Source organism: Scardinius erythrophthalmus (genome assembly GCF_964197995.2).
Source record: "Scardinius erythrophthalmus genome assembly, chromosome: 20".
Lineage (NCBI taxonomy): Eukaryota > Metazoa > Chordata > Actinopteri > Cypriniformes > Leuciscidae > Scardinius > Scardinius erythrophthalmus.
In genome coordinates, this window is record NC_138240.1 from 3363085 (window position 1) to 3386282 (window position 23198).

The 23198-nt window shown below is 36.2% G+C and overlaps 1 protein-coding gene across 1 annotated transcript; it reads right to left on the bottom strand.

Moving 5' to 3' along the window:
• Window positions 1-9: 9 nt before the first annotated feature.
• Window positions 10-23198, bottom strand: LOC308680212 (clustered mitochondria protein homolog). Its single transcript, XM_081348225.1, has 26 exons — window positions 22995-23198; window positions 19390-19499; window positions 19030-19201; window positions 17615-17746; window positions 17342-17496; window positions 17092-17246; window positions 14453-14575; window positions 14245-14377; window positions 13279-13371; window positions 10828-11525; window positions 10098-10171; window positions 9886-9990; window positions 9221-9321; window positions 8590-8742; window positions 8444-8506; window positions 7541-7776; window positions 7369-7453; window positions 6189-6342; window positions 5978-6117; window positions 4401-4481; window positions 4179-4304; window positions 3979-4088; window positions 2951-3044; window positions 2741-2866; window positions 2255-2328; window positions 10-673 (listed from the first exon to the last, which is right to left on the bottom strand). The coding sequence occupies exons 1-26, from the start codon at window positions 23038-23040 to the stop codon at window positions 199-201; spliced, it is 4014 nt and encodes a 1337-aa protein (XP_081204351.1). The 5' UTR covers window positions 23041-23198; the 3' UTR covers window positions 10-198.

Genomic DNA, 23198 nt, shown 5'->3' on the forward strand with positions numbered 1-23198 from the left:
CAACAAATGTTCACACACAAAAATTAAACTTTATTTAGTCAAACATTTTAATAACTTCAAGACAGACTTGTCTTTGGGCATCATCTTGTCTCCACACTTCTTTTATGGTTTATTAATTGAGACCGTTGTACAGTCATATGTCAAACACTGTGATCGATCTCATCATATCTCACTGAACGTCTGAGCTGCGGTAATGTCTCACTCTGTCTCAGCCTGTTTCTCCAAATGACCTGAACCTTCGTTCACAACACACTCTTTACCGTTTACCACTGCTGATTCTGACTGTGCTTCACTGACTGATGTCATAATATTACTTGATTTTGATTGGCTCTCAGTCGGGACACCATTTGTGATGTTTGATTGGTGTTCCTCCTCCTCCTCACGTTCCATTTTTGAAGCACAATCTCCGTTATGCAGGTGGGACTCGATCTGGCCGTTCATCTTTGAGTGGTCTGGTTTCTCAGAAGCGTCTGTTTGGCCTTCTGCATTTCCATCTGTGGCCGCTTGCTTCTGTTCCCCATTGGATGTGGCCTCCTCAGTAACCTCTCCGCTATTGGTTGGTAGTTCTGAATCTTTGTTCTCATTGGTTGATTCAGAGTTCTCCAGCGTCTTTTCAGCCTCTTCCACTGCTTTTCTCTCTTTCAGTTTCTCTTTGAACTCCATCATTTTTGTGCTTAAGCAATGACAATAAAAGCAATCAGCTATGTTCCCATTAACTAAAAGTGCATCATATTCAGAATCAGAACCGAAAAATTCTTTGGAAATTGAATGAGCATTATTTACCAATTTTTACACCCCTTATTTTTTCGTTTTGCCTCTTTCAAAAGTTAATTATAATGAATGATAGTAATAACCCCCACTACCAATGAGCAGGGATTTTATTTTTATTCACATTATTTTTATGATAACACATTATGTAAAGCAGAAATAAATATTAATATTAAACATGATTGTAATATAATTTTTTCTGTCTTTGATGCTTTTTAAAACTGAGAATAAGTACAAGTATGTCAAAACTATTAATCACGATTAATCACATCTAACTAAAATATGTTTATATAATAGATGTGTGTGTGTGTGTGTGTGTGTGTGTGTGTGTGTGTGTGTGTGTGTGTGTGTGTGTGTGTGTGTGTGTGTGTGTGTGTGTGTGTGTGTGTGTGTGTGTGTGTGTGTGTGTGTGTGTGTGTGTGTGTGTGTGTGTGTGTGTGTGTGTGTGTGTGTGTGTGTGTGTGTGTGTGTGTGTGTGTGTGTGTGTGTGTGTGTGTGTGTGTGTGTGTGTGTGTGTGTGTGTGTGTGTGTGTGTGTGTGTGTGTGTATATATATATATATATATATATATATATATATATATATATATATATATATATATATATATATATATATATATATATATACACGATATAGAAGAGTTCAGATGCAAAAGCCTCTAAGTGCCATCTGATATTTTCTTCTAGAATGATCATTTTTATGAAGCTCGTTTAAGTTCAGTAATTTCACTTAAATGGGAATGAAATTACCTATTAGTTGTCATTTAAGTGAAATTTCTGAACTTAAATATACAAGCTTGATAAAAATGATCATTCTAGAAGAAAGTTTCAGATGGCACTTAGAGGCTTTTGCATCTGAACTCTTCATATATATTATATTTAGGTCTGTCAAAAGATTAATCGCGATTAATCGCATCCAAAATAAAAGTTTGTGTTTACATAATATATGTGTGTGTGTTCTCTGTATAATTATTTTGTATATATAAATACACACACATGCATGTATATATTTAAGAATTATTTCCATACATATACTGTATATATTTATATATAATTTATATTATATATAAATATAATTTTTTTATATATAAATTACACATTTTTCTTAAAATATATACAAGCATGTGTGTGTATTTATATATACAAATTTAATTATACACAGTACACACACATATATTATTTAAACACAAACTTTTATTTTGGATGCGATTAATTGCGATTAATCTTTTGACAGCCCTAATTATATTATATAAACACACACGCACACAGTATATATACACACATACGTATATAAATAAACTTTTATATTAGATGCAATTCATGTTTTGCTTTTCAGTCTCATTATTCTCAGTTGTCATTAACTTTTTAATGTGAATTTTAAAATGTATCAATTAAAGACAAAAAAACAAATACTACTAAAGGTTTGGGTCACTAGGGTTTGTTTTTGCGAATTTCAACTAAGCAGTGCGATCCTAAAGTCTCTTCACCTGTATGAAGTCTTCAGTATGCCATTGACCAGAGCGAGCTGCTCCAGTGTTATGTCCTGAGAGGGAACCAAACCCTGCAGAAGAGAAACACAGCTCATGTTTAACAAAACTAATGCAAGTCTTCACATGTCGGCTCTATTAGACGGCGGTTTCAAGCTAAGCTTACCGCAAGTCGAGTCACATTTATTTATATAGCGCTTACAATACAGATTGTTTCAAAGCAGCTTTACAGAGATAACAGGAAAATAATGCAAAAAAGTTTGTTTCCAGAAGAAAATAGCGTCACAGTCCAGCTTAAGTAAGTTCAGTGATGTTTCATTTTTGTTTTAAAAAAGTTATTAATTTAGTTCATTTATATATATATCCGCTTTGGAGTAAACCGTGATGTCATCGTCCAGCTCAGTTCAGTTCTTGTATAATAGTGTCAATGCAGGCAGATCAATAATATTGTTGAATATTAAATTAAATGTTAAATTTAAAAATCACCTCAGGCAGTGTTTCAGAAAGCTCCGCGCCTCCCTGACGAATCGTCCGCTCTACACGCACAGCCTGCTGGGTAATGTTCCTCAGGAAGTCAGAGCTGCATTTGGTTTGAGGATGGTCTTCACCGCACTGTTGCACCACACACACACACAGGCTCAGAACACCATTACATTTTCAAAGATAAAAACTCAACTCACAAGCACGAAATCTGACCTTGTTCTGGAAGATGCTGTAAGCTTCCTTTTCATGATTCATGCCTCCTCTGTAGTCGCCAGCCACACACAGTCTCTGAGCCAGCAGATGGTGCCTGCCAAACAATACAATATCCTCCAGCAACTTTAAACAGGTAACACAGGTAACATAACTACAACTTTAAATGAGTTTGATTACTTAAGCTCTCTGATCCAAACCTTAATGAGCCGCCTCAGTGTCTAATCTCACTTAAGGAAACAAAAATTAAACCTCATAAATCAGTCAACTGAAAAGCTCTTAATTGTTTCATAATTGTTGTTGTTGATATAAATAATTGTCTAATATGTCTAATGCTTACTTGAATACAAAATACTTTATTTATGACTTATTCATTTACTTTGTCTATATAGGCTACCTGTTTGACTTCACCCTTGTTTCTTGTGTTTTTTTCTTTCATTATTGTTTATTCAAACTATGTGTATTTAATGGAAGTGTCTTATAATGTTGGTTGTTCCCTGTCTTGTTATATACAATCTGCAGTTTTACTATATATATATATATATATATATATATATATATATATATATATATATATATATATATATATATATATATATATATATATATATATATGTGTGTATATATTAATTTTTTCATACAAAATCCTTTAATTATTGGAGTCTAATGAGCAAAATCAAAACATCTGGATGCATTGTGATTTTAGAATTAAATGTCATGAAAACAATGTCACTAAGCAAAATCTACTATTTTCTATAAATGCTTTTCAGTATTGAATGACATTATTTCCAAAATTGACAATTCCCTTAACTCCATACATTTTGGATGATTTTTTTCACTGTGCTCAATCTAATGCATTGTGGGACTGCTTCATCCGTGAAGGATATATGTGACCACAATAAGGAACCCTATATAGGCAGCTCACTAGGGTTTGGAACGGAGCCTTAGAGCTTGTGTTATCTGAACAGTTCATTGCATGATTCCTATACGACTCCATCTATTTTAAGCATAAGTAAAGCTTTTGGTCTTACATCAGAGCTGTTGTCAGGTCAGTGTCTCCTTTGAAGGAGCTGTTGAGTTTCAGTGCGCTCTGTAGATACTGTAATGATTGTTCTCTCTGAAGAGCCAATCCCAGAGAAGCCTGAGGGAGAAAAAAAAAAGATAAACATCATCATTCAGACCAATACTTCTATATGGGATCTGTGATGACTTGATTATGCTTGATTTTTACATCAATGACTGCAGCGTAAGGATGATCTCCTCCGTGAACCGTCAACAGAAGAACTTTGGCACGATACAGGCATCGCTGAGCCAGGGCGGTTTCGCCTCCAGCGAACAGATACACAGACAACAACACCTGGTACAAAAGAAATAATTGCATTAGATGATTATGATCTCAATGCATTTTAAAAAGTAGGTCCGTCTGTTTTGGTTTTGTGAGAACTTGGCTTACGTATTGCTGAATGGTGTTGGGATGATCGAAGCCCAGAACCCTTTCGCTGATGACCACGACCCTCAGCTGCACACTACGAGCCTGCAGGGGACAAGACACACATGGGACAAGGTGAGAAATGCTATCAGATCAGAAAGCAGTGGCAGTTTCAGGTGTGTTCGACATTTTAATTGAATAATTCCCCCAAAAATGTAAAAAAAATGCAAAAATGCCTTGAGCCAAATGAATTGTAATTGATTCTCACGGTCTCATGACAGAACGCAATGCATCATGAGTGTGTCAACATCTGTTTGTATGTATCAAAATTAAGTTTTTGCTTAAAACAAGAAAAAATATATCTGCCAGTTGTGTCAGAAAAATAATCTAGTTTTTCCTTTGAATTCAGTTCACTTTGCCAGATTTTTTTCTTGTTTTAAGCATAAACTCAATTTTGATGAATGTTTTATAAAACTAGACTTAATATCTTAAGTATTTTTTGCTTCACAAGTAAACTGGAAACCAGACAAAAATACTGAGGAATTTTTTTTGCGGTGTAAAAAAAAAAAAAAAAAAAATTATATATTTATATATATATATATATATATATATAATATATACAAAATATTTGCTGGGTTAAAAGATTAGTTCACCTCAAAATGAAAATTTCCTAATAATTTACTCACCCCAATGCCATCCAAGATGTCCATGTCTTTCTTTCTTCAGTGGAAAATAAATAAATTTTTTTGAGGAAAACATTTCAGGATTTTTCTCCACACAATGGACTTCAGTGGCAACCAGAACGTTGAAGTTCAAATCAATGCCGTTTCAAAGGGTTTTGCACGATCCCAGTCGAGAAATAAGGGTCTTATTTAAAGAAACGATACGTCATTTTCTTAAAAAAAAAAAAAAAAAAAATGTATATACTTTTTAACCACAATTGTTCGTCTTGTGCTGGTCTGCGACGCGCCACGTCGTTTTCATGTCATCACGTTGGAAAGGTCACGGAAAAGGTCACGGAAAAAAAAGAAGAAAATAATAATAATAAATTAAAACAAAGATGTCGGACGATTTTGAAGTTGGAAGAGAAAATGAGATGGAATTTTTCACCCTTCCCTACCTTTTTGAACCGGAGTACACAGACAAATAACAAATAACTAAGATGACGTGACTCGTGACCTTTCCAACGTGATGGCGCAATGCGTGGCGTCTCGCGGACCAGCACAAGACGAACAATTGTGGTTAAAAAGTATATTGTTTCGCTAGATAATCTTGCAGAGCCCTCTTAAGCACTTCAGAGCCCTTTGAAACGGCATTGATTTGAACTTCAACGTTCTGGTTGCCATTGAAGTCCATTGTGTGGAGAAAAATCCTGAAATGTTTTCCTCAAAAAACTTAATTTCTTTTCCACTGAAGAAAGAAAAACATGGACATCTTGGATGGCATTGGGGTGAGTAAATTATCAGAAAATTTTCATTTTGAGGTGAACTAATCCTTTAACTCTAATGCTTACTTGTCACCTAAAGGTCCTATTATACAAAAAGCAATCTATTAAGCCACGGGGCAGCAAGACACACTGTAGATAGTACACACAATCACACCTCAGCAGGATGGCCCTGTACATAGGCCACTTTTGCCAGCAGACTAAGACACTGGCAGGCTTCAGGGTGAAGGTCATCACACACACGACTGAAGAGGTACGCCGCTTCTTTCAGCTGCTCGTACGCCTGCTCCAGTAACCCTACGAGGAGAAGACGGTCAAGCGAGGCTGTTCACACACGACTCAATTACTGCCAGCTGGTTCGTAAATACCTTTCTGAAGACTGTTCTGAGCCACCTTGAACATGTGTGTGGCGTCGGTGGTGGACATGGTTATGTGCTTGACGATGGGTAGAATGTTGAGCACATCGTCCGGAGAGATGGCCGCTTTGTTACGGTTGTCGAGACTGTATTCTCTGAGGCGGAGCTGCGGGACATTCACAAACAGAAAGGGTTTTTCTATGACATATGAGAGACACCCTACAAGCTATCAATCAAGATTAACCTCTCTCGCTCACTAAGGCTGCGTTTATTTGATCAAAAATACAGTAAAATTTGTAATATTGTGAAATATTATTACAATTTAAAATAACTGTTTTCGATTTTAATATATTGTAATATGTAATTTATTCCTTTGATCAAAGCTGAATTTTCTTCAGTGTCACATGATCCTTCAGAAATCACTCTAATATGATGAGAAACATTCTTATTATTATCGATCTTAAACACTTCATATTTTTGAGGAAACCATGATACATTTTTTCAGGATTCTTTGATGAACAAAGTTCAAGAGAACAGCATTTATTTGAAATTGAATCTTTTGTAAGATTATAATTGACTTTACTGCCACTTTTGATCAATTTAATGCATCCTTACTGAATAAAAGTATTAATTTATTTTAAAAGAAAATCTTACTGACTCTAGGTAGAACCTGAGCTGCTTTTTAAATAAATTTCGTTAAAAACAATGCTATATATTATTTATTTGATAATTTATGCTATATGTTCCTAGTTATATGTACTAATAAGAATGTACATTTGCATTTGTTCTTTGTTCATGTATATTATTTTGTGATGCTGGCTTGGCAATAAAAAAATAAATAAAAAAACATTTAACTAGTGTACATCAATTGTTCCTTTTTTTCCAAATTTTCACAAGATAACAGAAGCTACAAATTATGTCTTTTAAGACATAGATATGTCTTTTATTTGTGCTTCAAGATATGTCTTTTATTTGTAAATGATCTGTTTATGAATGACATGTATATGATTTGTTATTTTAATTAGTTAAACCTATGAGATTAACCTGCTAGCCAAGCATACCCTAATAATTTTTTACATATATATATATATATATTAATTACGCAATCATGACAAACCTTATCTTCCAAACAGATTGCAGAAATATTATTGTGTTCTTTCAAATTTAGCCATTGCTTGGTTCAACGCAGTACCTGAATACCAGTCTTCAAGCACATCTCTCTCAACAAGGACATCTTCTGGAGCCCGTACTGCTCTACTAGGTGGTCCACATTTGACCTGCAAAAACAATTTGACTACATGAAGTCAGTACACTTCACACGAACGGGTTAAACAGTAGGAGAAGAGCGAATGTTCTTCGCTCACCCTAGTCCTTCTTTAAGTCTGTATGTTTCTTGAGCATCTTGACAGATGTGACTCCAAAGTTCATTCCCGCTGAGTGAGGTCCATGCCGTGCTGTCAGAAGCCCCTCCCCCTCCACGGCCACGCCTCCTCGAGCGCTTCTTAGACTCCTCCCCATTTGATGCTGAACTGAAGTGAGGCACCAATAAGCAGCAGAGGAAATGACTCGCAGCCGCTGACAGGTTAGACGTCTCCACTCCCTGTACAGCACAACAGACACAATTTGTTACTTATTTAATAGATTGTCTGTATATAAATTTGGATATATAAATTCATCCGCATACATACAGAATAGTTGCATGGGGCGATATACAGTATGCTTGATGAATAACTGCTTGATTGCTTTTATCATAGCAAAATGTAACTATATTATTGCCCAGCTCTAATCTGCTAAATGTGACTATAAGGCATGAACATTAACATAATGATTTTCTGTAAAGCTGCTTTGAAACAATGTGTATTGCGAAAAGCGCTATACAGGTGAGACTCGAAAAATTAGAAAATCATGCAAAAGTTCATTTATTTCAGTAATTCAACTTAAAAGGTGAAGCTAATATATTATATAGACTCATTACATGCAAAGTGAGATATTTCAAGCCTTTATTTGTTATAATTTTGATGATTATGGCTTACAGCTTATGAAAACCCCAAATTTAAAATCTCAGAAATTTTGAAATTGTTCATAAGCTGTAAGCCATAATTATCAAAATTATAACAAATAAAGGCTTGAAATATCTCACTTTGTGAGTAATTTTCTATATAATATAATAGTATCACCTTTTAAGTTGAATTACTGAAATAAATGAACTTTTGCACGATATTCTAATGTTTTATATAAATTTGACTTGAATAAGTAAAATGAAATACCTGAATGTAGCCACTGAAGAACCGTTGTGCACAACGCACTACAATCTCTGCAAACGCCAACCTCTGAGAGAGATGGTAAGATAGGATTAGGACAGTTCACATTTAAAATCTACCCCAGTATAATGGATTTAATATCATTTTCTTACCGTGATGTGTCTCAGTTGATGTTTGAGATCTGATTGGCTGATGGACAAGATCAGGTGACCCAGATAGCGGAGGTTTATGCCTTTCTGATGGAGAGCTTGTCGTAAAGTAGCACCATCCATCGGTATGTCAGAGCCATGAATGCAGTCGTTCATCTGAAAGTACATGCTGATACTTCAGTGCACCGTTTCTCTCACACAAATACACATGTTTTTGATAGAAGTCTCATTAAAAACTGTAATATTGTGAAATATTATTACAGTTTAAAATAACTTTATGTGAATATATTTTAAAATGTAATTTATTCCTGTGATCAAAGCTGAATTTGTCTTCAGTCTTCAGTGTCACATGATCCTTCAGAAATCAAGAAACTTTTCTTATTATCAATGATGAAAACAGTTGTGCTGCTTAATATTTTTGTGGAAACCGTGATACCTTTTTGTTCAGGATTCTTTGATGAACAGAAAGTTCAAAAGAACAGCATTTATTTGAATTAGAAATCCTTTGTAACATTATAAACGTCTTTACTTTTGATCAATTTAATGCATTTGTGATGAATAAAAGTATCCTTTACTGTTAAAAAGATTGGGGTCAGTAAGATTTTTAGTGTATAAAAGCACAAAATACACTCACGAATGCTGGTATTTGGTCATTAATGATGAAAGACGCAGCTTCCTTCAGTAATCTCTTCTGTAGCTCCACGGCATCACTCTCTGAGCTGGGAAACTGCACTCCTACCCGGAGAGAGAGAAAACAATATTAAAGGTCTCTAACTTAAGCTCTAGTTACATAAGTTATGATGTTTAGATGTAAAGATAGATGATTTCTGGTCAAGACAAATATGACGATATTAGCTGTTCCAGAACCTAGTAAAGCTGCCAATATAATGGATTTTAAAATCATTTTCTTACCGTGATGTGTCTCAGTTGATGTTTCAGATCTGATAGGCTTGTTATGTCAAGGCATTAATATTATGTTTTTTTTAATCATATTTATTATTTGATGTTAAGGTTTTAATATTATTATTATGTTTCTTCTTATGTATCCTACACAAATTCTCGAAAGCATAAAACAGTTTAAAAAATCCTATTAAAGACCAATTTATTATATATTTCACCCAATCTTATATGCGTTTGATGTCATCAGCATAGAAACATGATGAGTCTCACATGAGCATTTAAAACTAGTCTCTTATTAGGCTCCACTTCATTGGATACTGCCTAAATAGACAGTATATAGCAAAGAAACTCAATGGAGTTTGTTTTGGTGCATATTAATGGATTTGAGCTTTTCCTGACCTGGGGAGAAGATATTAGGGTTGAAACGCATCTCAAAGATGATGTCACTGACGGATCCGACATCTTTGCAAGCTCTTCTTACTGCATCTCTGTTTGGAGAGTCACCTGACAACACACAAATAAACATATGATCATTCCCCTAAAACAGATTTATATCAGACACCTATTCCAATGTCACATGACAGAAAATGAACACTTCTTTTCGTTCTCACCAGATTGCATACTGTCTTCCAGTCCTCCGTTCTCCCTCAAGTGAGCCTTCACTCGCTGCGTGAACTGAGAATATCTGTAATACAAAGACAGAATGTGTTCGTAAGGATGTGCACGAATAAACAAACCTAAAATATCTGGCTTGTACATTTAAATGTAAAGTGTGTCAGTTAAAGGATGTTTAAAATCCTTCTCTTATCCAAGCTTAACATGCAAACTTTTGTGTATGTATATATATATGATTTGTTTCTGCCCACATAATGAGATTGTGTGGAAAACTGGCATTCTGGGAGTGTTTGATTCATGCATCGATCATTATGCATTATGCAAGAAAACTGATTTATTGATTTACTCATTTTTTTCATAAGGTAAATGTAAGAATAATTTTTATATTGATAATAACATACACTTGCTGGACTGAAGCAACCTAAGTTTACTTGATTATCCATACATCATATTTTAGAAAAATCATGTTAAAATGTGAGTATCAAATATGAACCATCAGACTTTTTAGGGAATATTGCATTGTATTATATGTATATGATCAAACTACAGAGATTGATCATAAAACTAAGCATTTAAGTATTATTGGGAAATATAGAGCGACAATTGATATTTATATGCATCATCTTTTTGGCCATATAAATATCAGCAGGCTCAACCAATGGCATGAATGTGGGGCTATCTGTTAGCTTGACCAATGGAAGGACTTGGTAACCCATCAAAACTCACTTGTGTTGAATGAACGCCTTCACTAACTCTGGCCGTAAGCGACACAGAACGTGAGGGTAACGTCTGGGAAAACTGCCCTCCTTGGGTTCTGTTTCTGTTCCTTCTTCTCCGTCTTCCACTTGGAAGTTGGCATCAGCAGGCATAGTACGATACACATCCAGCAGGTAATATCGGCCATCGGCCCCCAGAATCCCCTGAGCATCTACAGTGGTGAACAGGGGCAACTGATGCCCGGTCTGCCCCAGAACCGCATGTCTTTGCAGAGAAAGAGCCTTTGCCGACTGAGCCAGCAGCTCTAGGAGTTTCCGTCTGGATGGATTTTCCAGTGGCCCTGCGCTGAAGCCGTATAAAAGGCCATTGGGAATCTCAGCCTGCTCGGGGCCCTGAAGACCAGGGGCCAGGCCCTGCGCGGACAGTCGAACGCCTCGGTAGTCGGCCACCGCGGTGGGGATGGTGTGCAGGTTCTGGAGGTCTCCGTCCAGGTCGCTGTAAGCCTGAACACATCGCAGCTCGAGACGCTGAGCGGCTCTGGGACCGCGTTCTCCTGTAAGCCAGTCCTCTCTGTGTGTCGGCACACTCATGAACACCCCGCCGCATAGGAACGCCGGGTCCTCGGGAGAACCATTGACCGGGTCGACAAAACCATCGATCACCTTCTCTGCTGCCTGAGCAACAGCCCACACAAAAGCGCTGTTCACCTGCCGGAACAGACAATCAGAAGTTAAGAAGTGGTGTACTTGGAAAATACGGTTTGCAATGAAATGCACTGCAATGAAATAAAATGCAATGCAATGTTATGGTATGCAATAAAAAATAATGAAATTAAACAAAATAAATATTAAACAAAATGTCAGGGTTCTGTCACATCGGTCTAGTTTACTCTTGGTTTTGAGCCCCGACACTCCTGTATTGTCTTGTGTTTGTGTGAGCACGTGAGCTCTTCGGTCCATGCAAGTTGTTTTGTGTGTGGTCAGTGTGGAGCGTGGTGTTTGGATCCCGGCACTTCGGTCTAGTTTGGTTTCGGTTCTGTGTCGGGATTTGGACATTCAAGCTCCGAGTGTTTGTATCTGTCGCGAGCGCGCGGAATGTGAATTCGCTCGTTCTTGTGCGCTTTTGTCTTGTTGTGTGAGTTCGCTCAGGCCGTATGCTCTTCTGTCCGGGTGTGTTGTTGCGCTCGTGTTTACATCGGACGCATGCTTTCATGTTATGTTTTATCTTGTGCGGTGTTGCACGCTGCTTGTCTTTTACACTAGCCGTGTGCTTTCATGTTGTCATGTTTTGTGTGAACACGCGGCTTATGAGCTCTCATTGGCTGTTGTTTTGTTTGAGCACATGGCTTGTGTTTAAGTTTACTGGCCATGTGCTTGTGCTTTTGTTGTGAACACATGGCTTGTCATGCATTTCCTTGTTCCATGTGCTCTCCTGTCTATTGTCTAAACCCGTCCATCTTGTTACCTGACTATTGGTTCAGCCCCACCTGTCCTCCCTCGTTACCTGCCTTGTTTGCTCCCTATTTATTCTCCTTGTGTTTGCAGTCCTGTCCAGATCATTGTCATATGTTACCCGTTGACTGTTACCTCATTCCCTCTCGGGGTAGTTTTTGTTTGTTTTCACACAATTGTGACCCTGGATCACGTCACCAGTCATAAGTCGCACGGGTATATTTGTGGCAATAGCCAACAATACATTGCAAGGGTCAAAATTATCAATTTTACTTTTATGCCAAAAATCATTAGGATATTAAGTAAAGATCATGATGATTCATGAAGATAGTTTGTAAATTTCCAACTGTAAATATATAAAACGTTTATTTTTGTGAGTGAATGCCGCACAATCGTGAACATAAATTAACAACTCTAAAGGCGATTTTCTCAATGTTTCGATTTTTTTGCACCCTCAGATTCCAGATTTTCAAATAGTTGTATCTCGGCCAAATATTGTCCTATCCTAACAAACCATACATCAATGGGAAGCTTATTTATTCAGCTTTAATATGATGTATAGATCTCAATTTCGAAAAATTGACCCATGTGACTGTTTTTGTGGTCCAGGGTCACAATTGAGTCCTTGCTTCATCCCTTCACCCAAACCTGACATAATTTATATATACATTTAGCCGTGAATATATATTTAGTCCATATATATATATAAATATTCAGTGATGAATTGTTAAATCAGTTTTCTGAACTGATCCATCTGAACAAACTGATTCGCTAAAAGGAACTGGTCTTTTGATTTTTAATCATGTTCAATATAGTGTGACAGACAAACAGTGATGAAGATGCTTGCTGGGAAACACTGAGAACAGCTGAGCTACTGTCAACTCTACAGTAGTTAAGTTACACAGTATTGTTAGGATGTTTTGTGTTATATGGTCTGTTTAGTTTGTGTTTATTTAGTTATACTTTGAGGACCGAATAGTCTACATAAGTTAGATAAGTGCGCTCAGACCTGCAGTAACGCTCGGTCCCTCTGAAGTCTCTCCTCCAGACTTCTCTGAGGAAGATCTCTGGCTGCTTGAAGTTCCTTATTCCAGTCAGTGGCCTAAAACCCACAGAAGAACACGTGAACATGACACACACACACACACACACACACACACACACACACACACACACACACCACACACAGACAGACAGGAGGATAACTATCCCATGCTTCCCTATTCAAAACAGAACAATTGCAAATTATAGCAAAATAATTGCACAAGTCTTTATATTGTTTCTACATGTTAATATAACTTATTTTTATTTTATTTATTTTTTAATTATTTTTTATAATAATTAGTATTAAATAATATTAAATGTTTCCATTTTTTAAACTTTACTTTATTATCTTTTTAAATATAAATTTATAATAATTAATAAAAAATATTACTTTTCATTTTATTTCCTTAAATATGAATATTCATTTATAATAATTACTGTTAAATAATATTAAATTTTATATTATTTTAATTTCATTGCAAATCCCATGAAAACACTCCAATACTTCACTACAAAATCAAAAGAATAATAATATTTTGTATTAATAATTTGAAACCTATTTTAACACCTTTTCTTTTTTTTCTTTTTTTTGCATTGTGACATTATTTTCATGACAATTAAGCACATTTTCCCCAAAAAATTCTCACTACAGTAATGCATTACAGTTTTACTTTAAAGCTTGGTGACCGATTTCCATCTAAAACAGTAAAATTGCTGATGTTAATGTATGTTAATATAATATAATAAAAATAATTATTTGTTCTTTTTAAATTGATTGATAATAATTCATATCAACATTAAATAGCATTACATTTTATATAAAGTTTTTTTGTCAGCTTTATTGCAATAATGTTTGCCACACAGTCATGTCAAAATAGAGCTTTGTAACTGTGCACTGAAAGATGTGTGTGTGGGACAGGTGTGTGTGTACCTGCGCGTTGAGGTCCTGGTCCAGACCCAGCCGGCAGCTGAAGCTGGATCTGTGTGAGTGAAGCGAGGAGACGCCGAGCCAGCTGTGTGTGCGGTACGGAGTGGACAGCATCTCTTCAGCCGGCAGAGAGGGCCTGTATGAACAGAGACGCTCAGAGAACCGCACTGAAGAACAGATGAGTGTTGTGAGACGAGTGTGTGAGGGTCACCTGTGCCGCAGCGTGCCGAGGTTGTGTTTGAACTGCGGGCTGATGTGGGACAGCAGGTCGGTCAGACAGTGGCACACTGGAGTAGACTGAGCAGGACGGGGGTCAAACACATCGAGGGTCGACCTGAAACAAAAATACAGCTTGGTTTCTAGAAAACTCTCCTTCATTCTGTCTATCTAATATGTCACAAACAATTATGATGTCATTTATTCCAACATAGGATGAATCTCATGAGAACATGGAGACATATAGGTTTTTCGTATTGTAACATTTTCATGATATTACATTTTCCCACAAAAATTCTCATTACTGTAATGCATCCAGGCACTATTCTATTCTATTCTATTCTATTCTATTCTATTCTATTCTATTCTATTCTATGTGTCTGTGTGGTAATGTTTTATATTTTTGAGATGCGTTTTGTTATTTTTGTCTATGCAGCAACTACATGTATAACTCCATAAAGTATACTTTTATCTTTATTTTTGAGTTTTTTTTGTAATTCCAATAATTCAGTTACATTCTCAAACCAGCAGTACAGTAAATGTATAAAAATAACTGCAATTAAAGTAAAAAACAAAACAAAAAAACAATATAAATACATCATTATTAATCAGCATAAATTAAATATATCAAAATATATATACCTTTATTCTATTACAGTAATGAAAATTACATTTTTGAAAAAATATGAATGACATTAAAATAGCCTTAATTTTCTTTACGCAAAACATAGTATATATTGTGTGATGTCTACTACTGTATATTTTAGAAATCATATTCAAAACAATATGCAATGATTAACATTTTATACAGTAGTATACTACAATTGTATCACATGACCTTTACATTACATTGCAGTTTTCGAAAATAAATGTTATTCCTGTTATTTTGCTTTTTTATTCTAGTTTTGTCTAGAATGTAACTTAAAGATCCCATGGCATGGATTATTTTATTATTTTATAATGTGTCCTGGGGTGCCCTTAAAATGTTAGTATGTTTTTTAGATAATTTTTTTTCATAATTTAGAAATAAAAGGCAATTTTAGCCTCTGATTTGAACGCTCTGTTTGAAGGGGCGTGTCTGCTGTAAGACTTCAGTGTAAACGCCCACTGCTGTGATTGGCTGCTGTGAGACTTCAGTGTAAACGCCCACTGCTGTGATTGGCTGACATGCTTGTATATGAAATAGCTAGAATTACATGTGGAACTCTCTCGAAAACTTTTACTATCACAGCTATTATACATTTTTACTATTTACAGCTATCGAGATTAACAAATCGTGAGAAGTTTCTAAAGTATTTAGATCTATTCCCGTCACATAAAAGGATGCAGTGATGAGCATTGAGCAGATGACAGACAGTCTGTTGATCACGTGAATAAAGATCTTATCACTGCAACGCAGTTTCTGCACTCTCACTAATGCTTTCACCAATGCAAACATGATGTAAATACAGTAATAGCTTCATTGTGCAGAGTAACAACGTCATTGATTTCATAACGAGGTTTGGCAAGTGTCCAGATAAACTCACGCTGTGTGATTGACAGCTTGTGCGATTAGAAAGGGATTGTTCTTTGATCACAGTTTATATAAGATTATTTTCATCCTACTAAGAGAAACGACGTGAAGTTGATCGTTTAGTCACTGGCTTGATTTACTGGTGATGCATCAACAGTTTTGAACGATTTTGAGAGAAAGATTATCTGTCTGAACTTGAACAATTACACATCAGAAATTCACATAACCCACTGGTTCTTCAGAGGCTCGGATGAAGGAACTAAAAAAATTAGGGCTGACTTCTAATAGTCGAGGATTCGACGATTCGATTCGGAGAGGTCTGATTCGACTATGAACCTCATGTGAAAACGTGAAAACGTGAAAAACGTGAAAACCTTCCTAACGTGAAAAAAGCTTTACGTGGTTTAATGTACCTATAAACAATGATTACCAAATTTCCCTCTCATATTGCTCCTCATAACCACTGAAAATGGTCAAAAAAAATCGAACCCAGAGTCCAATTATTATGGACGTTATCTGACATTAAGCGTTTCTGCTTCACATTTTCAGCAGGGCAGCGGAGCGGCTGTGAGTTGACTCCACACGGTTCTCATGGGCGTGAAAAAGCTTTACGTGGTTTAATGTACCAAAACAACGATCACCAAATTTCTCTCTCATATTGCTCCTCATGTTTATGAAATGTTATGATATATGTGTGATATGTTTTGTTCATCTGGCTTTAAATGAATAAAAGGTAGCCTATTTTACACACCATGTTTTTCTTTTAGTTTTTTTAGCTCTTTTGTTTGAAATGGAAAAAATCTAGCTGCTTTAAAAAAAAAAAAAAAAGAGTCGACTATCAGTCGACTACGGCAAAATCTAACGAATCTGATTCGACTATGAAAATCCTTAGTCGAAAACAGCCCTAAAAAAAATACTTTTGTGTTCATTTGTGCATCCAAACACTGAGCGACTGCCTGAAACCTTATAAAGTGAAATTTTCAGGCCATGGGACCTTTAACAGTGAGATCAAGAAACAGTTGTTAAAAATCATGGATTTTGCTTCCTATTCAAATGCAAATAATTTTAATAGTATGGTAGCATGCAACTACAAACACTGTCATAATAACACACAGTCTTACCTGTTCAGGTAAAACCCACGTGGGCAGGAAGTGATGTCACACTGCTTGCCCTCCAGGGTGTGGACACTGATGTACAGGAAGTCGCCCTGCAGTTTCCGGAAGCCAGGGGGAGGGTTCCAACAGCTGAGTGACAGGTCGAGCAGGTAACTGGGAGCCTGAAAGAGAATCAGTTAGTTGCGTTTATTGTGAGAGTCATAAAAAACAAAGTCAAATGCCTAAAGGTTTATTTGTATTGTGTTATTTGTCGTACTTCGCTGTGTGTGTTGATGGGCAGCAGGGTCGTCAGAGGAGGGAGATCTGAAACTCCAGGGTGAATGTAGGCAGGAGGGGGCGGGGCTTCAGCTGGCTGCTCTGTCTTACTATTGGCTCGTCTGTTCTTTGATGAGTGCAGAGTGGGAGGGGCTTCTAATACACACATAAACACACAATTAGAGAGTCTCACTGCCATGGGCATACAAATAATGAATGCATTTTAAATTATTTAGAGGCAGTACTGAATACAAGCGTTTTATCTATTTCTTACCAGGCGTTTGGGTGAGTGTGTTCAATACAATGGGTGATCGGCCCTCCATCAAGGCATCTTGGGGCCCGGTAGTTTTCAGCATCTCTTGCACACGTGCCAGGTGAGCCTGTGCCGACCGCGGGGAGTACGGCTCTATAACATGCACACAAAACTCACTTTATGATCCCAAAATCAGGCCTTTTCTCCAGCTCTATTGATCGGCTGAATTTCAATGCGTCTCATCTTGCAAGACTATGATTATTTCCAATGAGCAATAACATCATCTATTCAATCATCTACTTTCCCACATTACTCATATTGAGTGCCATGTGACTCACTTGGCTCTGAGAAAGGTTTCATTAGTTTGTCATCAAAAGGGTTTGCAATAAAATCAAGAAGTTGCAAAACCTGTATAGAAAAGAAACCCATTGATCCCTGTGGAAAATCTCGCTGAAACCAGCTTAAATTGGATCATGGTAGCTGGTTTCTAGCTGGTCCAAGATGGCTGACCAGCACAACCTGCCTAGACTGGACAACCTTGGACAATAAACCAGTTACCAGCTGGTCTCACAGGTGTTCAAACTGGATTGTTACACCAGCAATAAACCACATGATTTCCACAGTTTCTGACCAATGAATTTTCATGAGGTTTATGATCACTGGATAAGCTAGATACTGGATCAGTGCTGTTATTGTTAACTAACTGTTTTTCGGTAATTGAAATAAAGTGTAAATTTACAAAAATATAAATATTACTATATTACTATAACTATTATTATAAATAAAAACACATACATACATACATACATACATACACACATACATATATATATATATATACACACATACACACGTGTATGTATGCATGTGTGTATGTATGTATGTATGTATGTGTATGTGTATATATATGTATACACATGCATATATATATATATATACACACATATGTGTGTGTATGTATGTATGTATGTATACATATATATATATATATACATATACATACATGCACACACACACACACACACACACACACACACACACACACACACACACATATTATTTATATATCCCATAATCGTATATAAATAATTCAAAATTCAAAATGAGTTTGTGACCAGGTTCAACTGATTCATTCAAACTTACTCAAATAAATGATTCACACAAGTTTAAGGCTTGTGAACAGGTTTTCCTGTAAACTTGAGCAATATCTAGCCAATGAAATGTTTTATAACTACAAAAAAAATTGATTTACAATTGAAATCCTTGAATCTCCACAATTACCTTTTCAGGCCAGAAAAACACAACATTCCCTGATATTTCCAGGTTTTCTGTGACTGTGGAAACCTTATAAGGACCTTATATCCATGTCTAATATATGTAAGTCTATTAGAAGTGAACAAAAGAAAACACTCCACATGGAAGATCTTGCAGTTTACCTTCAACTAAACGGAGAGTGACTCCAGCTTTGAAGCCCTTGACGCCCTGGAGCTCAGTCATGGGGTCAAGGGTCACACCTGAAAGGGCCAGAGCGATAGATGTGCGAGGTGCCACCTCCTCTCTGCCCAGTACAGTCATGATGGCATCCTGGACCAGCCAGAATCCATGAACCTGCAGAGAAAACACACTTTATCCAACATTTAAGCATGTGCTTTGCATATTTTGATGTTCTGTTGACATATTTGAAAAGATTTGCATTGCTGATCAACACAAACTAGACTACTAAATTTGAGGTTACACCCCAAAACTCACTTTACTCAGGGACGTATATTTGACTAGCGCTGATGATGAAAGCTCACCTGCAGCTCGAAGGACTCGACACCTGCACCCTGAACCTTCACAGGAAATGACCCGTCATCAACTTTTTTGCTTCCAGTCGCTTTTCTCCCGTTCTCTGAACATGAGACATCTGCAGAGTGAAGGGGGGTAAAGCATTCTTCACTTTGAGCTCAAAAATGTGCTTCAAGCCAAAACAAGAGTTACATAAGACTAAGAGAGTTAGGAAATCTGTTCAAATGCCACGAAAGAAACTGAAGAAAGAACAATAAAGGTTTTCCATCCTAGAGTCCACTGACTCAATAGCTCCATGGTACTACCATGTTTTTTAGACATGGCAGTACAATGTTTTCTTTGTACCATAATAACACCACTACAGGTGAAACTCGAAAAACTAGAATATCGTGCAAAAGTTCATGCATTTCAGAAAATTCTAATTAAAAGGTGAAACTAATATATTTAGTATATCTAACTATATACATATGCATGATTATACTTTTCAGAAGGCCGACATTTCTGTGTTTAAAATCTTTTTTTTTTCAATTGATTTCATGTAATTTGAATGTATTTTTCTGAGATTTTCATAAAGCTGTAAACCATAATCATCAAAATGATAACTTTTGCACGATATTCTTATTTTCTGAGTTTCACGTGTTTAAGTACCTTGGTGTACCATATACATACATTTATTACAAGTTTACTTAATCATTTCATCAAGTTATCATTTTATACCGTTGTATGCAGTGCTTGTGGAGTGTGGACATAAATATTCAAAATTAAATTAAATGAAAAAGATTGGTTTATCTTCCTGTAAAAATATCAAAACATCCTTAAAACAAGATGCAATTACTTGGGAAGCTAAACTGTTTTTGTTTTAAACATTTTCAAGATGTGTTTCTGTTTTTATTTTTCATCTTCCGTTTTTTTTTTTTTTTATATATATATTCTGGATTTAATTATTGTTCAATTTTTGAGTAAACAAATTGAAAAGAAAAAGCCAATAAGGTATGAAAAATTAAATGTCAATGTAAAAACTAGTTTAGTCATTTATACTGATAAATAAATATATACACAGATAGACAGACAGACAGACAGACAGACAGACAGACAGACAGACAGACAGACAGACAGACAGACAGATAGACAGATAGACAGATAGACAGATAGACAGATAGATAGATAGATAGATAGATAGATAGATAGATAGATAGATAGATAGATAAGCAAATGTTTAAAAGTTTTTGTAAAGAAATGAATACATAATAATACATAATCAATTTGTCTACAAAACTAATTTCAAGTATTTAGATTTTTAGGCTCATAAGAAACCAATTCAAATCATAGGTTTCCTAACTTTGACTGGTAGAGTATATCAAATTACCACAGCACTATCTGATGTGTTACAGTAATAGTACTTCTAAAGGCTCAGATGCACGTGACTGAAATCATATAAAACCCCACAGATTTCTCCATCCATTCAAAGAGTCAAAGCTTTGAGTTTCTCTTGTTGGATTTGTAGGCAAGTCAAAGTTCTCTAATAACAGCAAGACTCGGCTTGATACGACATGAGCTTGTCCAGACATCTTCCAAATCTCCCCCTGGCTAGTGAGAGCAGATAACAAGCACTGGATGAGTGGCTACTACTACTAGTACTAATACACACTTTATCTGAGCTCTGGAAACTCTTACAAACATCAAACAGCTCGATCATGTCACGACGGCTTTCAGGATGAGATGCATCATCGCTCTTCTACAGCACAAACACTATTGTTCAAGCTACGGGTCATGTGTACTTCAAAGGTCATGGTAAATATAAAGAAAAACCTTTTGTAAACCAACATTTGATCTGTGGTTATGAAGGAATGCATTTAACCACAGTGAAATGTGTTAAATGGAACTGGGTGTGCACTTTTACCATTAATCAAAAATATGTAATTAACAAACACAGTATGGTTGGGTCATGCGTGACATTTTATGAATGACGATTCAGCACAAAGTCTGTACGGACCTGTCACTCAATTTTACGATAATTAGCTTCTAGTAACTAGTCATTTAGTAGATTGTTGGAGAGTTCACCTGGAATAACCTGAGGTGGAGCATCTTGATCAAGCGTATGGAAGATCTGATGATTTCCGCAGAACTGGAACATCCGTTATAAAGTTCTGCACCATCCTTTGTGTTTATCAAACATTTGAGCTAATTTAATTAGTGTTTCAGCTACCAAAAAATGCAATGGTCCCTTAAATAGGCTTGATTTTTAAGGCCCAAAATATCTCATTCTGACTATACTATTATACAATACATATACTAGGGCTGTCAAATTGAGTATTCCCGATTAATCACACCTAACAAAAGTTTGTGTTTAATGTGAGTGTCTATATATATATATATATATATATATATATATATATATATATATATATATATATATATATATAGAGAGAGAGAGAGAGAGAGAGAGAGAGAGAGAGAGAGAGAGAGAGAGAGAGAGAGAGAGAGAGAGAGAGAGAGAGAGAGAGAGAGAGAGAGAGAGAGAGAGAGAGAGAGAGAGAGAGAGAGAGAGAGAGAGAGAGAGAGACAGACACTCACATATATTATATAAGCAAAAAATTAATTGATTTGACAGCACAAAAAATAAAAATAATATATATATAACAAATATATCACAAATTTATACTGAAAATAAATCCTAAATTAATAATTTACATTAAAAGAATCATTCAATTATTACTGTAATGTGGAAAAATAAAATATATAACATATAAAAATATATAAAAAATCTGTTACCGCATTTAATTTTTTTTAGTAATTATAAAATTGTGTTTACAATTGTCATGAAAATAGTGTTAAAATGGCAAAAATCTTAATGGTTCTATTCTTGAGAAAAAAAAAAAGATTTAACATGTGTGTAGTGGGCTACTTTTCAGCTTTTTTTACTGTTTAAACTAAAAAATAAGATACACCCATGCAGGATTCAAACCTACAACCTTTCAGTTGCAACCCCAGATCTCAACCACTACACCAAGGAATGATTTGAAAAGGGGATACAAGGGCACGAGTAACAATAGTTGGGTAAAGAAGCACAAAAAGTTATGATGAAGACCCCCCCCCACACACACACACTCACTCTCCTCCTCCTCCTCTCTCTCCCTCATCAAGCAAAGTTGCCTCGAGAGTGACGCGTTCATGCATTTGCCCCGAGAGAAACGCGCTCGCGATGAAAGACAGGAATGTGTGTGTGTGTGAGAGATCTGACCCGAAGCCATGAGGAATCTCACAGATGAGCCTCTTTAGCTTTAACACGTGTGTCAGTGAGTGAAAGAATGACAGAAGGCATGAAAAGTGGGAGGACGCATATATCAGGAGGTCAAGAGTGAAGGTTGCTGTTTGTTTTGCAGCGAGAGAAAGTTTCATTCTAAAGTGCAGAGCCATAAATTTAATCAGTGTTTTCAACAAGTTGTTTTTAATGCATTATGTCATTTTTCTGACTGTATGCACGAGTCATTTCGGACAAACCGCAGGAGGAGCAAAAGAATGCATGATCCAAAGCGCCAGGACAATGAAGGAAACATCAGGAAGAAGTTCAGAGGGAGGAGGCAGGACTGAATCAGAACAAGGCAACTCTTACCCATAGTTTTCTTCTCTCCGTTTCCTTTCTTCACTGCGTCCCTCATTTCTCCTCCTCTGGTTCTGGTTCTCTCTCGGTAACTGTTAGCTGCTGGTTTTCTCTTCTCGTCGGGTCTGTGCGGTGTGTTTGGAGAGCTGTCAGGTAATGACTGACTCAACACGTCTTTTTAGTTTCTGCTTCTCTCGAGCGGCCACTCCCTCCTCC